Source organism: Anoplolepis gracilipes, chromosome 10 (genome assembly GCF_047496725.1).
Source record: "Anoplolepis gracilipes chromosome 10, ASM4749672v1, whole genome shotgun sequence".
In the NCBI taxonomy this organism is placed as follows: domain Eukaryota; kingdom Metazoa; phylum Arthropoda; class Insecta; order Hymenoptera; family Formicidae; genus Anoplolepis; species Anoplolepis gracilipes.
The window spans coordinates 5,950,785-5,964,198 of NC_132979.1; the positions used below are offsets into that span (position 1 = coordinate 5,950,785).

The window sequence follows — 13,414 nt, forward strand, 5'->3', positions numbered from 1 at the left end:
GGTCAAAAATTGCACGACAGCTGATCTGCAGCAGTGTCACTATATGACGCATGCTCCAATTTCTCCAAGTTAATATTTTATTTCACGGAAGCGAATGTATTGTTGTAAATTGTGGAATTAAAAATGACTTAAAGAGTAACCAGCAATGTGATTAACTCGACGTTTAACAGCTCACGATAAGATATCGCCTCTTCATTGCCATGTGGAATGGAAATCAATATGCAATTACCTCGAAAATAATTGTACTCTACAAGCTATAACACGTGCAATTTACTTTTCTTGTTCACTCTATCATTTGCACCTTCGATAACATGTGACCGCGTGTTGAGCGGGCGGAGTCTCGTATCACGTTGACAAGAAAGCTTGGAATTTAATCTAGAGAAGTTTCCATACAAAGGCCTTTTTGCCATTAGTCTTATAATTAACATCTGGATGTTACACATAACGTTACGTCAAATAATTGAATTCTTTATTAACAAATTTTTAAAAAATAAAAAAATATTCTTTAGACTCATTTTAAATGTCCGGTCAGTGTGTATTGCTCCATTTTAAATCTATATCTAAAAATATTTGATGACACGTGATGATGGCATTACGTAGGCGTGTGATCATATTTTCAGTATTTTATATTACATATTACGGTAATGACGTCACTGGAAAATTCGCGTCACGGTACTTTCGAAAATCGACTGAGACTAACGGTCTCGTCGATCCGACGCGTCGACATAACATAACGAATAATTATGATAACGAGCTTCCATGATAACGCTATACACGCAGTGAAGAACGTGAAATATGCTTCAGGGATTATAGATTAAAGAGATTAACGAAACATGAAATTAATTACGCGAATGACTTCTCATTCAAGAATTAGAATCTTTAGCGATCTTTAGCGAAATATAAAGGATTGAATTAAAAATGTTGAGATACCACATCCTTTTCCTCTCCTTGATTAATCTTCTACACAACTACGTATTGATCTTTTCCGGTCGCGCAATAATTGCAAAAATGTAATCAAATGTCAAATAATTTATAATGCATTTTTGGAAATTTATTTTTTTTTTAAATTTTGCTCGTTATTTCCAGTATAAATTAAAAACATATTTATTATTCATTTTTTATTTTGGATTGATTGTAATAAAGATTATATTCTTCTGTAAAAACGAATGGAAAGAAAATTCAATATTTACAATTGATTAAACCGTTCTGAAAAAAAATCAGACATTTAACTTTACAGTTTAATTGTAATTTTATACATCTTTTTTTAATTCATCAATTTTTTACAGATTGGAAATCCTTGTTAAGAAGACTAAAGGAACGGACTATATGTGCCTGATTGCTATCAATTGCGTATCTATCCTATAATTGGGAAAATGAGCAACTCAACACTTGCGAATAGATCTTTTGATACATGTCACGATAACAGTGTCCTTGATATAGACGATGTTTGATGTTACGTGAACTATCAAAGAGTCTCAAACAAATCAAGTTCCTGTTTTAGATTTACCGTTTCAAATCTAATGTTTATTCCTGAGAAAACATTCGAAATGTTTCTGTGAAAATAACATTGTAATTGTAATGAAAAGATATTCAAAATGCATGATTCTTGACAAAGAGGAAGATTGCTAACTAGAAAATGGATAAAATAAAACGATAAAATTTCACGATATTAAGATATCTATAGAGTAAACGAAAATCATTCCTCGACAATGTTGCATTAATGGAAAAAAAATTATATAATTTTAGAATAATGAATGTTTCCTTCCAAAGAGACAACGAAAATTACGACGAGAACCGATAAAATTCAAAACTTTTCGATTGTCTCTCTAAGGTAATAAATTCTTACGAACGCTTGTGTAAATTCATATATAGTGCGTAAATTTATGACTTTGTTAAACTTGATAACATATGATAAAAGACATTGATAATAACACGTGACAAATTTTAGTGTGACAAAGAATTCATATTGAACTGAACCAAGTTGATCGATCACAAGACGACATACTTTTGTTAACGTGAAAGAAGTGAGGAAGAATAGATTCAAACAATAGTTCCATTGACAGCGTCGATTCACGCGAAACGCGTAAAGTGCGTGTATTAAAGCTAACGAGCTTGTCTTGAATACATGTAGCTTACATAATCGCGTCAGAGACGGATCAATCGTGTGTAAACGATGACCTTGATGATCTCTTACCGATGGTGGTTCACGGGCTCGGTTACATCGAGGAAGCGGATGCCAAAAAGGAGTTGATGCCGTCCACGCGAATAATCGCACTCGGTTATCACTTTGCCAATATCTCTCGATGCTTCTTGGAAATGTCATGAGTTGCTTGTAGACAAAAACGCGAATATAGCACGAGAAGTTGAGTCAAAGAGAGAGAGAGAGAGAGAGAAAGAAAATCACGTGAGGAGACGCAGCAGATGAAAGATGACGGTCAGCTATACTGCTGAAGTAGCCACTTGCCGAGGACTCGGTTGTTTCCCCAAGTTGCTGCTCAGGTGAGATGATGATTTTGATTCTCTGGCATTCCTGAAATTTCATATATGAAAATAATTATAATTGTTAACATAAATTTAATAACATATCGTTTATATCAAGAATGCAAATTTTTAGATTTTTCTTATAAATTTTTTATTATTCAAATTATTGGAAAATTATTATTTATTATCATATACATATCTGAAATTAATCTCTTCATGTTACATTTTATAATATATTCATTTTTTAAATTCTTCATAATGTTTGTATTTTAATTCTTTGCATTTCTACTTTTATATCTTGATGCAATATATTATTATTAAAGTTATAAAAATCTAACGAATTGGAAAACAGGATACCTTTTTTAATTATGTGTAAAATTTTTGTTTAAACAAATAACAAATGTAAAGATAAAAAGTTTTTATTTTTTATTTTAGACAATTATTAATTTATGGAAACTGAATTTTGCGAGCATGTGCATATAATTATTTAGAACGTTATTATTGTTATTATTGTTTTACCATTTTTTTAATTGATTTTTTTATTTCTGATTAATTGATTTCTTTTGATTTTTGTTTTTTATTAAAAAATATATTTTTTAACAAAAAATTGTTTGTGTTTGAATAAATATTTCACATGATATTAAAAATTAAAAAGTATTCTATTATAATAATACTAAATCTGTCAATTTTAATGCATACACAATTTCTCATATTTATATTATTTTCCACTTATATTTTCCGCTTTTTTTAATTTTTGTTTTCCATGTAAGATTGCAATAATGCAAATTAATGCAATTCCAAAAAATATAAAAAAATATTTTCTCCGTTTAATCATCCGTCTGCATTAATCATTTTACATAAAACTGATGTATCTGCAAATTTAATAAATTTACCAACGAGTTGCGTTCTCGAGAATAGGAATTGGAAGTATTCACCTTAAATTTATATTGGAATACTTCCAATCGCAAATAACGGATGACGACATATTTTCAACGTGTATTTACATAAAAATACGACACTCATCGTCATTCAAAGTTGATATACTATTTTAAACGTGACGTTGCTGTTCGTAGAAAGAAAGTAAGATACGGTCTCTAGTCGTAAACTGAATTATTGACTTTCGGCTCGATAACAGTTACATATAACGATAATGTTAGTTGCATATATTATGTGCAACGGTTTTAAATTGAAATGTTGTAACTGTTTTGTTACAAATCTAAAAGCACACTAAATCTTTATTAGAACTTTTGTCTACTCGCCAAGTGCGAGACACGATGGCATCAGAGATCATACCCCGTGACAGATGTTCGCTTTTCATTTACGAGCTATACGATTTGTTTCAGGTGGAGAGCGAGTATTTACAAGCTTGTCTGGCTCGATCTATCGGTTTTTCTCTTCGTCTACTATTCACTGTCTGGTGTCTACCGATTGTTATTAAACGACGCACAGAAGAAGATATTCGAATCTGTAGTGGCATACTGCAATGAGTTTAGCGACCTAATACCGGTTTCATTTATCCTGGGTTTTTATGTCACTATCGTGATGACTAGATGGTGGAATCAATACTTAGCGATACCATGGCCCGATTCCATTGCGGTCTTTGTATCAGCCACTATACACGGAAATGACGAACGCGGTCGTTTAATGCGTCGTACGATCCTTAGGTAAGGTAATGTAAAGTTATTATGGTATAAAGTTGGAATAAACAATGTCAAAGAAAAGGAAAGTCGCGCATATATTTTCTTCCTCTTCTTCTAAACGAACACGATCATTCTTATATAATTTTTCTTTCAAAATATTATACAATTAATTTATTATAAATCAAAAGTATTATATATAAATAATTAAAAGGAGTGTATTTTTTCTTAAATGGAAAATAATTATAAAACAATTTCGTACAAATTTTATTGAGAAATAAATTCTATTATTCCAGATACGTGTGCGTCTGCCTGACTGTGGTCTTAACAAATGTCGCCCCACGAGTAAAGAAAAGATTTCCCACCCTGGAGCATTTCGTGGAGAGCGGCCTGCTATTGGACAACGAATTAACGATATTCCAGAGTCTTAATGCGAAATTTCCGAAGCCGAGTAAGCATTGGCTGCCGATAGTTTGGGCCACGAGTATCGTGACCCGCGCTCGGAAGGAAGGTCGAATACGCGATGATTTCGCGGTCAAGACTCTCATTGATGAGCTCAACAAATTCCGTGGAAAGTGCGGGACTATTTTACACTATGACACAATTAGTGTCCCGTTAGTTTACACTCAGGTAAGTATAAGTTTAAATTAATAAAAAGTAGCGATTCGCGTACATTATACGTCATTCAATAAATATGTATTATTTAAGAAGTTTGCTTAATGTCTTACAATTTTGGTCAGGTCGTTACACTAGCTGTATATACCTATTTCTTGACCAGCGTAATGGGTCGTCAATGGATTCAAAAGCCACACTCGATCATCGATCTGTACTTCCCGGTATTCACAACGTTGCAGTTCTTTTTCTATATGGGCTGGTTAAAAGTAGCCGAGACGCTGATCAATCCGTTCGGCGAGGACGACGACGATTTCGAAGTGAATTGGTTAATCGACCGCAATTTGCAAGTAAGAGCTGCTTTCTCCCGTTCTTTTTTTAAATTTATCGATAATAATTTATCTAAATTTACAATTATCTAATATTTGTGTGCGTTTCACTTATTACTTATATAATTAAACGTATTACATGTGTGTGCTTGAGAAAAAATTATTTTTATAACGAAATATTGATATTTGACGACGTTATTATTCATTTGCTTTTAAGGTAAGCTATTTGATCGTCGACGAGATGCATCACGACCATCCGGAACTTATACGCGATCAGTATTGGGACGAAATATTCCCCACGGAGCTTCCGTATACTGCTGCGGCGCAGCCTTTCCGCGAGGAACATCCTGAACATTCAACAGCCGGCATACAATTGTCCGCTGCGCAACAAGAACTGCAACCATCGTCGGTTAAAATCGAGGATTTGGCACCGGATGATCAAAAATTTCTTTCCGAAAGTGTTGACGACGCCGCGTCGGGAATACATTTTACCGCGGGCGGAAAAATTTCCCGGTAAACATAAATTGTTCAGTTCCTTTGATAATATTTACTCAAGTTTGAAAAAGAAATATGTTTACTGACATTTTATCGTTATTTTTAATGCGAAATTAGAAATGGTACAGAAAGCACTGAGAGATTAGTAAGGTAACTTTTAATGCAATCATTACATTAATAAAATTTAATAAAATTAATTTTTTCATTAATAAAATTAGATTAAAAAAAAATACGGTAAATATGAATACAAAAGCAAATACAATTAAATATTTATGATTCTAAGATTTGCTAATTTCCTATTAGAAGCGCCAGTAGAGTGAGCAATCGAGAACGCAATCTTAGCGGCGGTTCAACTCCTAGCAACTTAGGTGGCTCGCTCACGAGAATAAACAGCGTTACCAGCGTACTTAAGAGATTCTTTAGCAAGGAAGACAGACCGGACGGTGGCTTGGTCACCACAAATAGTGCTAAAGCTCCGGGAAAGATTACGAACTCAAGTTCAACAACATCATTACAAATTCGACCACCTGGTATGTCTCTTATTTAATGTCAAGTTACGATAAAATGATGATTCGAAATTGCAAGATCAAGTACAATGGGAATGGTCGTAGGTGCGAGTGGTTCCATGAGAATAGGCGTCATCGAGGAGGTAGACGAGCAGTTGACGTTCACATCGCTGCGGCAATCGAACGATAACAATAGGCCTCATGTACAAAGTATATTCGCACAAGGCCCGCCACCGCCGAGCGATCCCGTCGACGTACCTGGAGCAACACAATTTCGTAGCCGCGAAGTATTCTCCAGGAGCGCGCCTGCACGAGGAGGAATCCTAACTACAACCGATAGCACGGAATCGGGAAAATTGACGCGCGAAAAACCGAGTACTTTAAGGTAATTTAATAACAAATCTATGAAACACCGATACAACAAATGACACTCGACAATTTTTCAATAATTTTTATATCTGACAAATATAGATCCATGAAAATTTACTAGAAATATATATTTAATCAAAATATATATATGATTTTTTATAAAATTAAATTTGCATAAAAACATGAATATATATCATATACTTGAGCTTGAAAGTAAATTTTGTTCACATAAACTGCGTTTTTCAATTATATATAATTTTTCGGAGGATTTTATAATATTCTTATAAAATTTCAGAACACAAGAATCCACGCAATCGGCGCGATCGAGCATCACCTTCGAACCAGCGAGTTACCCCGGGACGAGCGGAATAAATGACGATGTACCCAGTAGCGCAAGCTCTTCGTGTTCCAGCGATAATTCCGGGAACGAATTCACGAAATTGAAACTGGAAAGAAAGAAAGAAAGACGTAATCGTATGCTTGCTCGAAATGTCAGCGGTACGTTTAGTCAATCGAAAAGTCCTGATACGGAGACTCTTTTGCTGGTGGAATTAGCGGACGCGTCGCGACGCAGCATGAGTGATGAACAGTTTTAGAAAAATATGTCATTTTTGCATTCAAGTTTTACATGACTGGCCTAAATGAGCCTAAATATTCAAACAAGAAATTAAACAGAGTAGTTCGATAATATCACTACACATAAGTGATAGATTTTTTTACATATTTTCGATGTACTTACATATTGAAATAATATTTCATGAAAAAAATCTATATTTATGTCGTCATCATTCAAAATGAAGTGCTGGTGATAAAAATTATTTATATACATGTAAATTAATTGATATTCTCGTAAGAGTAGTTTAAACTGTTAATGAATTGTAAAGTTCATAAAATTGATAAAAATGTTTTAAATGGATATATATATATATATAATGCAATCGAAGCTATCGCGTAAAAGCTTTTCTGACAAGTTTTCCAACAAAATTAAAATTAGCACAGAAAATTTCATAGTCTTTACAAATGACAAACGAAAAATCTCTTATGTTTTAGTATAAAAATGTATATAGTAAAACATATAATTAATTTTGACTTTGATTAAACAGGTATATTACTTGTTAGATAGGTAGATATACACATAGAATACTTCCATATTTCTCAAATGAATGAGAGATATAAGAAAAATTGTTAAGGTGCTATTAATGAAAATGTATAAATTCTTAATGGATTAAACTTCTTTTAAAGAAATTATAAAATTAAAAAAGCATTGCCTGTAAAAATTTACAAAGAGGAGTAATTCCAAATTTATGTAAAAAAAAAGTTTAATACAAATTGTCTAATTAAGATCTGTCTATAACTAGACTTAACTTAATTCTATGTTTAAACTTTGTATTCAATTTTTTTTATTTTGCGTGATTTTAATTAAATCACGTTTCATTTCATTATTACACGTAAATATATCCATAATTGTATGGATGTATGCACAAACAATTTAACTGTTATCATTTTCGATTCAACATTCCACGATATGCACAATTTGTTATAGCGCTCGTAAATAAGCCATTTGTTTTGCAGTATTATTAAAATAAAGTGTTTTCGATAAGATAAATATTGATTTCTTATATATTACAATATACAACATAAAATTTTTTATATTATGTCATATATTATATTAAAATGCAAAAAAATTGCTCTTGTCGCTCCTTGAATGGACAAAACAGAAATCGCAGTAGTCATTTAATATAAAGGCCAAATTCCGACATATTTTAATAAATATTAGAAATAATCCAAATATAAGAATGAATTATTTGAAATACTTCTTTCAGTGGTAAGAAAAAAATTCGAATTTCGCGGCAAATATATCTGTTGTATTTACCGTTCAAATGTTGCCAGACCTGCATGCTTTAATCTCCTTTTAAGCTGCTTGCAGCCGTAGTCTCATGTATCGTGTAATTCCATAATCGTGACAGAGGGAATAGGACGGGATAAGGTCGACGACACTCGCGACAAATATGCGTACGTAATTACGTAGCGTACTGTGACCTTGTGACCTCGCGGCGATACAAAACGGATCTGAAATCCATGTATCTATTCGTCGCTCGTCGCTCGTCGCGAAAGCGTGCGCGGTGCGCGGTGCGCGCTCGGCCATTTTCGAGCGCGTTCGGTCGCCTTCGGAGGCTCGACCGTCTTCGGCTCGCTCGACTATCTCCGAGCGCGCTCGGCCGTCTCCGGCGTAAGAGGGGCGCCGAGCGCCGAGTGGTGGCCGGCCTGAGTGCCTAGTGCGTAGCAGTGCCAGACCGTCGGCGAGAGGTGGCGGTGCCGTTTCGCGCGTCAACGTGGAGTGGGAATAGAAGGGGCTCGCGTTCGCGAGCCGAGCCGAGCCAAGCCGAGAGCCGTGTGCGCTGCCGGACCGTGGAGCAGCGTGGAGCAGCGCGACATTGGCTTTTAGCGGTGGCGCGGCCCGTGTGTGCCATAACGGCCACTGCCGGACACGACACGATCCATAGTACAGTAGTAGTGCGCGTTCGTTTACAAGATGGCAGACGTCGGTCCGTTCGCGGCGGAGGACGCGACCGCGGCGACGGCGACGGCGACGGCGACGGCGACGGCAAGCGAACTGGGGGACGGTGATTCTCGCGTGACGAGGGAGCGGCACAAACGCGCGGACGCCACCACGCCGATCGTAACTCCGGGTCCGGCTCCGGGTCCGTGTCTGTCGTCGGGTCAGGACGCTTCGTCCGCGAAGCGCGGGCACGAGGACGCGTCTTCGATCGACGATCATGATCGTTCGCATCACGAATGTCGTGTCCATCACCGTCATCATCAGCATCATTCACCTCGTCATTCTTATCATCATCCATCGCCAACATCTCATCATTATCATCATCAACACCACTTTAATCCTCATCGCCATCACCTTACCAATCACCGCGACAACGACAGCGATCGCATTAGTAACAACCACGGCAGTGGTGGCAGTGGTGGCAGTGGTGGTGATTCGTCGTCGTGCGTCGACGCGACTGGGACAGCCGTGAGTGACGACGAGGAGGAGAGCGGCGGCGGCGGCGGTGGCGGTGGCGGTGGCGGTGGCGTCGGCGGTGGCGTCGGCGTCGGCGTCGGCGTCGGCGTCGACGGCAGTGGTAGCGACGGCGGCGGCGACGACGGTGGTAGTGTCAGTGTCGGTCTGTACCACCACGACGATGTTAGAATCGAGATAGTCCGTAGCGTCGTGTCCGAGGACGAGGACGACGACGACGAGGACGAGGACGAGGACGAGGACGAGGACGAGGACGAGGACGACGACGACGATTATTACGACGGTAGCGGCGGCGTTGATAGTGACTGCGACGGTGATAGTGGTGGCAGTAATAATAGTATTAGTGGTAGTAAAAGTGGTGCTGGTGGTGTCGCGGTAATCATGACCGGTGGTAATAATAATAATAATAATAATAACAACGCGACGACGCGCATCGGCGTCGGTGTCGAGGACACCGATGGTGCGGCGGTCGACGACTCGTCGTCGTCGCCGCGACGCTCGAGCGTGGACGGTGCGCCGAAAGTGAATGACCGCGAGGATCGCGACGGCGGTAGGAGGAGAACGAACGTCGCCGTAGTCGCGACGACGACGAGAGAAGCGACGAAACCGATGGCGGTGGAAGAGACGCGGATAGTCGACGAGGACGCTGCCGCGGTTACGAAGACGGATGACGGCGCGGTCGCCAGGCACCAGGGCAGCCCGTTCAAGGGACAAGTTAGGATGGCCGAGGACACCCTCGTCGGACCCTGCGGCAAGAAGCGGTGCGCGGATCGATACGACAGTTCCGAGAGCTCTGACAGGTGAGTGAGCGAGACGATAGAAAGAAGAGAGGCAGACGCGGGAGGAGAGAAAGAGAAAGAGAGAGAGAGAGTGCGCGCGCGATAGGTCTAATATAATAGATTCTCGCGAATCGGGAACGTACGAATCTGCGCGATCTCGAATACCGATTATGCGCGAATGAATAATTTATTTATCGCGTATTTTCCGGAATTAGAGACGCGCGGCACGTCGTATCTCCCCATATCTCAAACGATTTCTGCTTTAACAATCGCGACGATAATGTACCTGGTGAAATTTAATATCTCACCCGCTCTGCTACAACAACAAATAACGACGCGTACGAATCACTTTGTTTCTCGTATCAAGTATCGCGCGAAGGCGAGCGTCTTCTCGCATTACTCTCCCTCGCTAACACCATTGTCGTCGCACTCGCTTTCGAAATCGGTTTCGCTCTATTCGTTTCCCGATCGCTCCGTGACAGCTTCCCGCTCGCCGAAGGAGAGCGTCGTAATTAGCGCGACGATGCTTGGACGAGAGAATGGAGAGGAGAACTCACGCGGGGGTCGTTGTACCGCGGTTACGCGACCGACGACCGTGTCTGCTGCTGTTGGCCATCCATCCATCCGTCCGTCCGTCCGTCCGTCCGTGCTCGATCTTTCTCTCTTCGTCTCTCTCCCTCTCTCCTCTCTTTCCTTCGACCTCTCTGTGCGCGCCGTCGTGTGTGTTTATAGGTTCGTAGATGCCTGCTCTATCTACCGTCTCTTTCTCTCCCTACTGCCGTCTCCTCTCTCCTTCGACCCTTCCATCGGCCGAACGACTGATTATTTTGGTGCATCGCGCGCTTATATCGAGCGCGTCGCCCACTGTTTTCAGCCGCCCGCTGATTAACGCGTCGCTAACTATAAACAGTAGTGCGCTTTTGCAAGACGGTATACGGACGCTAAAGTCTCGGCGATTAACGCGAATCGCGAATCGCTATTTACAAACAACACACGGACTTTTGTAATATGTCGCGCGCACGATAATCGTCGAAGGCTCTTTGCATTCGTTGTGATGTAATTTAATATAGGAGCGTCCCCTACGTCTCAAAACTACTAAACATTATCTATCGTACTGAGGTAATATCCAACGGGTGTGCGTATCCCGAAACACAAATATGCATGAAATTAAACACCGTATTTTCTAGAGCGAAAGTAATGAATGACGAGTAGGACGCTCATCTTACATCAGACATTTCTTCTCTTCATTTCCGATAGTTATGGAATGATTGAGTTTTCGTAATCATAAATTTACAAATTTATTATATTTATTATTATTTAGAATATAATTAAATTAAATCATTTATAAACTTAATACATTCATTATATTCTCGAGTGCATTCTTATCTTGTACTACATCGTTCATAATCGTACGTTTATAAAAAAAAAAAAAAAAAAAAAAAAAAAGACGCTTCATACCATGATTCCTAAAATGACTTCAAAGAAGGGCGAACAAACATGCGGAACGTTTCCTCGAAGTCACATCGCTCCACAAAGAATGAGCATTTCCTTTTCCGCGTTCAAAGATCTCGCATAATTTTATCGGCGTCTCTTTTTCTCGAGACTTTTTGTCGATTAATGACGCGCGTTGTTGTTGGTCTCGCGAGGTTCCTAAAGCGACGGCGATATCCTCTACGTGAGCGCGAGGGAAAACGGGTCGCAATAAAAGTTTAGTGTCCTAACGGTGCTTCGCCGTGGTACACTAAACTCTCGACCGTTGTATGTCTACATAGAAAGTCTCCCCTCCCCCTCCCCCTCCCCCCTCCCCCGAATAACCGCATTATTGTGCTCGCTGACGGACGGTTCGGTAAGGTTTTCCGGTGCGACGAGCTTCCGCCTAATTCTCACGTCGACGCTCCTATATGAAAGGTGATGAAAGGTGACGTGATTTTCACGTGATCTTTCGTAATTCTGTAAATGTTAATTCTTTACACTTAATAAATTCTGTTAATTTTTTACACGTAGAAAATTTTTGTTAAAGTTACAAGATCATTCTTTTGAGTGTACAATTGCTATGACGTAGATTATTGTATTCGCAGATTTAATTTTATTCTCTTTCTTATCATCTTCTATTACCTATTATATGTCTCGTCAATATTTTCTACAATGTTGGACTATATTAGAATAAGAAAGAAATTGAAACATCTTTTAAATTTCTTTAGAGAGATAAGTGCCTCTATAGGTCAACTGATTGTGAAAAATTTCGACGAGAGTTGAGAGATAAATGTTATTTATTTTATCAATGTAATTACTAAAGATTTTTAATTTTAATTATTTATCAGTGTGCGATTAGTTTATGTATTGCGTGTTTACAATTTAAGATGAGTGTGATGTATTACGAGAGAGAAATATATCGGGAAGGAATAAAATACTTTTTCCTCTTGCGATTTATCTCATTGTCAGTGAGTTATCTCACAGTCATACGTTTTCATCTTATTTTATGTATGTACAAGGATGTATACTGATAACCGAACTCATTCAGATAAACAGTTAACATAGTATTTGCATTTAAAATAGCGGTCAAGTTAAATGTTGCCCGTGTTTTGCATTCCTATGGCATGCAAAAAAACATGTATTTACTCACGTTTTTTCCTTTATATTAAACAGATTTCTCTCCCCTTTCTATCTCTACTTTTCTATCACTTTTATTCTTCTCATATACCTCTTCATTATACTTTTTCTTTTATTTTCGATTTTCAAAACGTTCCGTGAAAAATATACTATTTACCTTTAAATATATACACTTTGAAAAAGAAAATTCAACGCACGTAAAAATCTCCACTTTCAAGAGTACGCATTTTTTCACGCATACACAATCCTATCAATATTTATCTTTTCCCAATAAATATTCGAATATATATACATTGGCTTGATTTTGTATGCAGCGAGCGTAACAAAGTGCAGTTAAAAGAAGCATACTGTCACAATGCTTTGACCCGGGGGAAGTAATTCGCATAATAAATTCGTCCCTGAATCTATCCGCAAGTTCGAAAGGGTCATGGCAGAGTTCCGCCGTTCGTTCGCTCGTTCGCTCGTTCGTTTACTCGGCAATGTTTGGTCGGCGACGGAGCAATGTTCACGTTCTCTCGCTTTCGAGCGAGTATTATTTTTAGAAGAGTCCACGTCCCTGCGT

At 38.6% G+C, this 13,414-nt stretch overlaps 2 protein-coding genes across 3 annotated transcripts in view; both read left to right on the forward strand.

Moving 5' to 3' along the window:
* The first annotated feature begins 2,363 nt into the window (after positions 1-2,363).
* Positions 2,364-8,035, forward strand: LOC140670537 (bestrophin-4). 2 transcript variants are annotated; one of them, XM_072901196.1, is made up of 9 exons: positions 2,364-2,499; positions 3,825-4,145; positions 4,415-4,748; positions 4,859-5,080; positions 5,277-5,572; positions 5,672-5,704; positions 5,858-6,084; positions 6,166-6,445; positions 6,725-8,035. In XM_072901196.1, exons 1-9 carry the CDS (start codon positions 2,429-2,431, stop codon positions 7,023-7,025), a joined length of 2,085 nt encoding a protein of 694 aa, XP_072757297.1. In that variant the 5' UTR covers positions 2,364-2,428; the 3' UTR covers positions 7,026-8,035. The 2 variants fall into 2 exon arrangements, with proteins under 2 accessions (XP_072757297.1, XP_072757298.1); XM_072901197.1 differs by lacking the exon at positions 5,672-5,704.
* A 671-nt stretch (positions 8,036-8,706) lies between these two features.
* Positions 8,707-13,414, forward strand: part of Jing (AE binding protein 2 jing) — a 91,074-nt gene continuing 86,366 nt past the window's right edge. Inside the window, exon 1 of the mRNA XM_072901193.1 lies at positions 8,707-10,263. Within this exon, the coding sequence (XP_072757294.1) occupies positions 8,963-10,263 (1,301 nt within the window). The 5' untranslated portion in view covers positions 8,707-8,962. The remainder of the gene's footprint in view (positions 10,264-13,414) is intronic.

What these genes read in the sequence shown, in the direction of transcription:
- LOC140670537 (XM_072901196.1), top strand. Translation starts at nt 2,429, where the DNA reads ATGACGGTCAGCTATACTGCTGAAGTAGCCACTTGCCGAGGACTCGGT. An exon ending in TCCCGTTAGTTTACACTCAG is followed by an intron (nt 4,749 to 4,858) that starts GTAAGTATAAGT and finishes AATTTTGGTCAG; the next exon opens with GTCGTTACACTAGCTGTATA. An exon ending in ATTACAAATTCGACCACCTG is followed by an intron (nt 6,085 to 6,165) that starts GTATGTCTCTTA and finishes GAATGGTCGTAG; the next exon opens with GTGCGAGTGGTTCCATGAGA.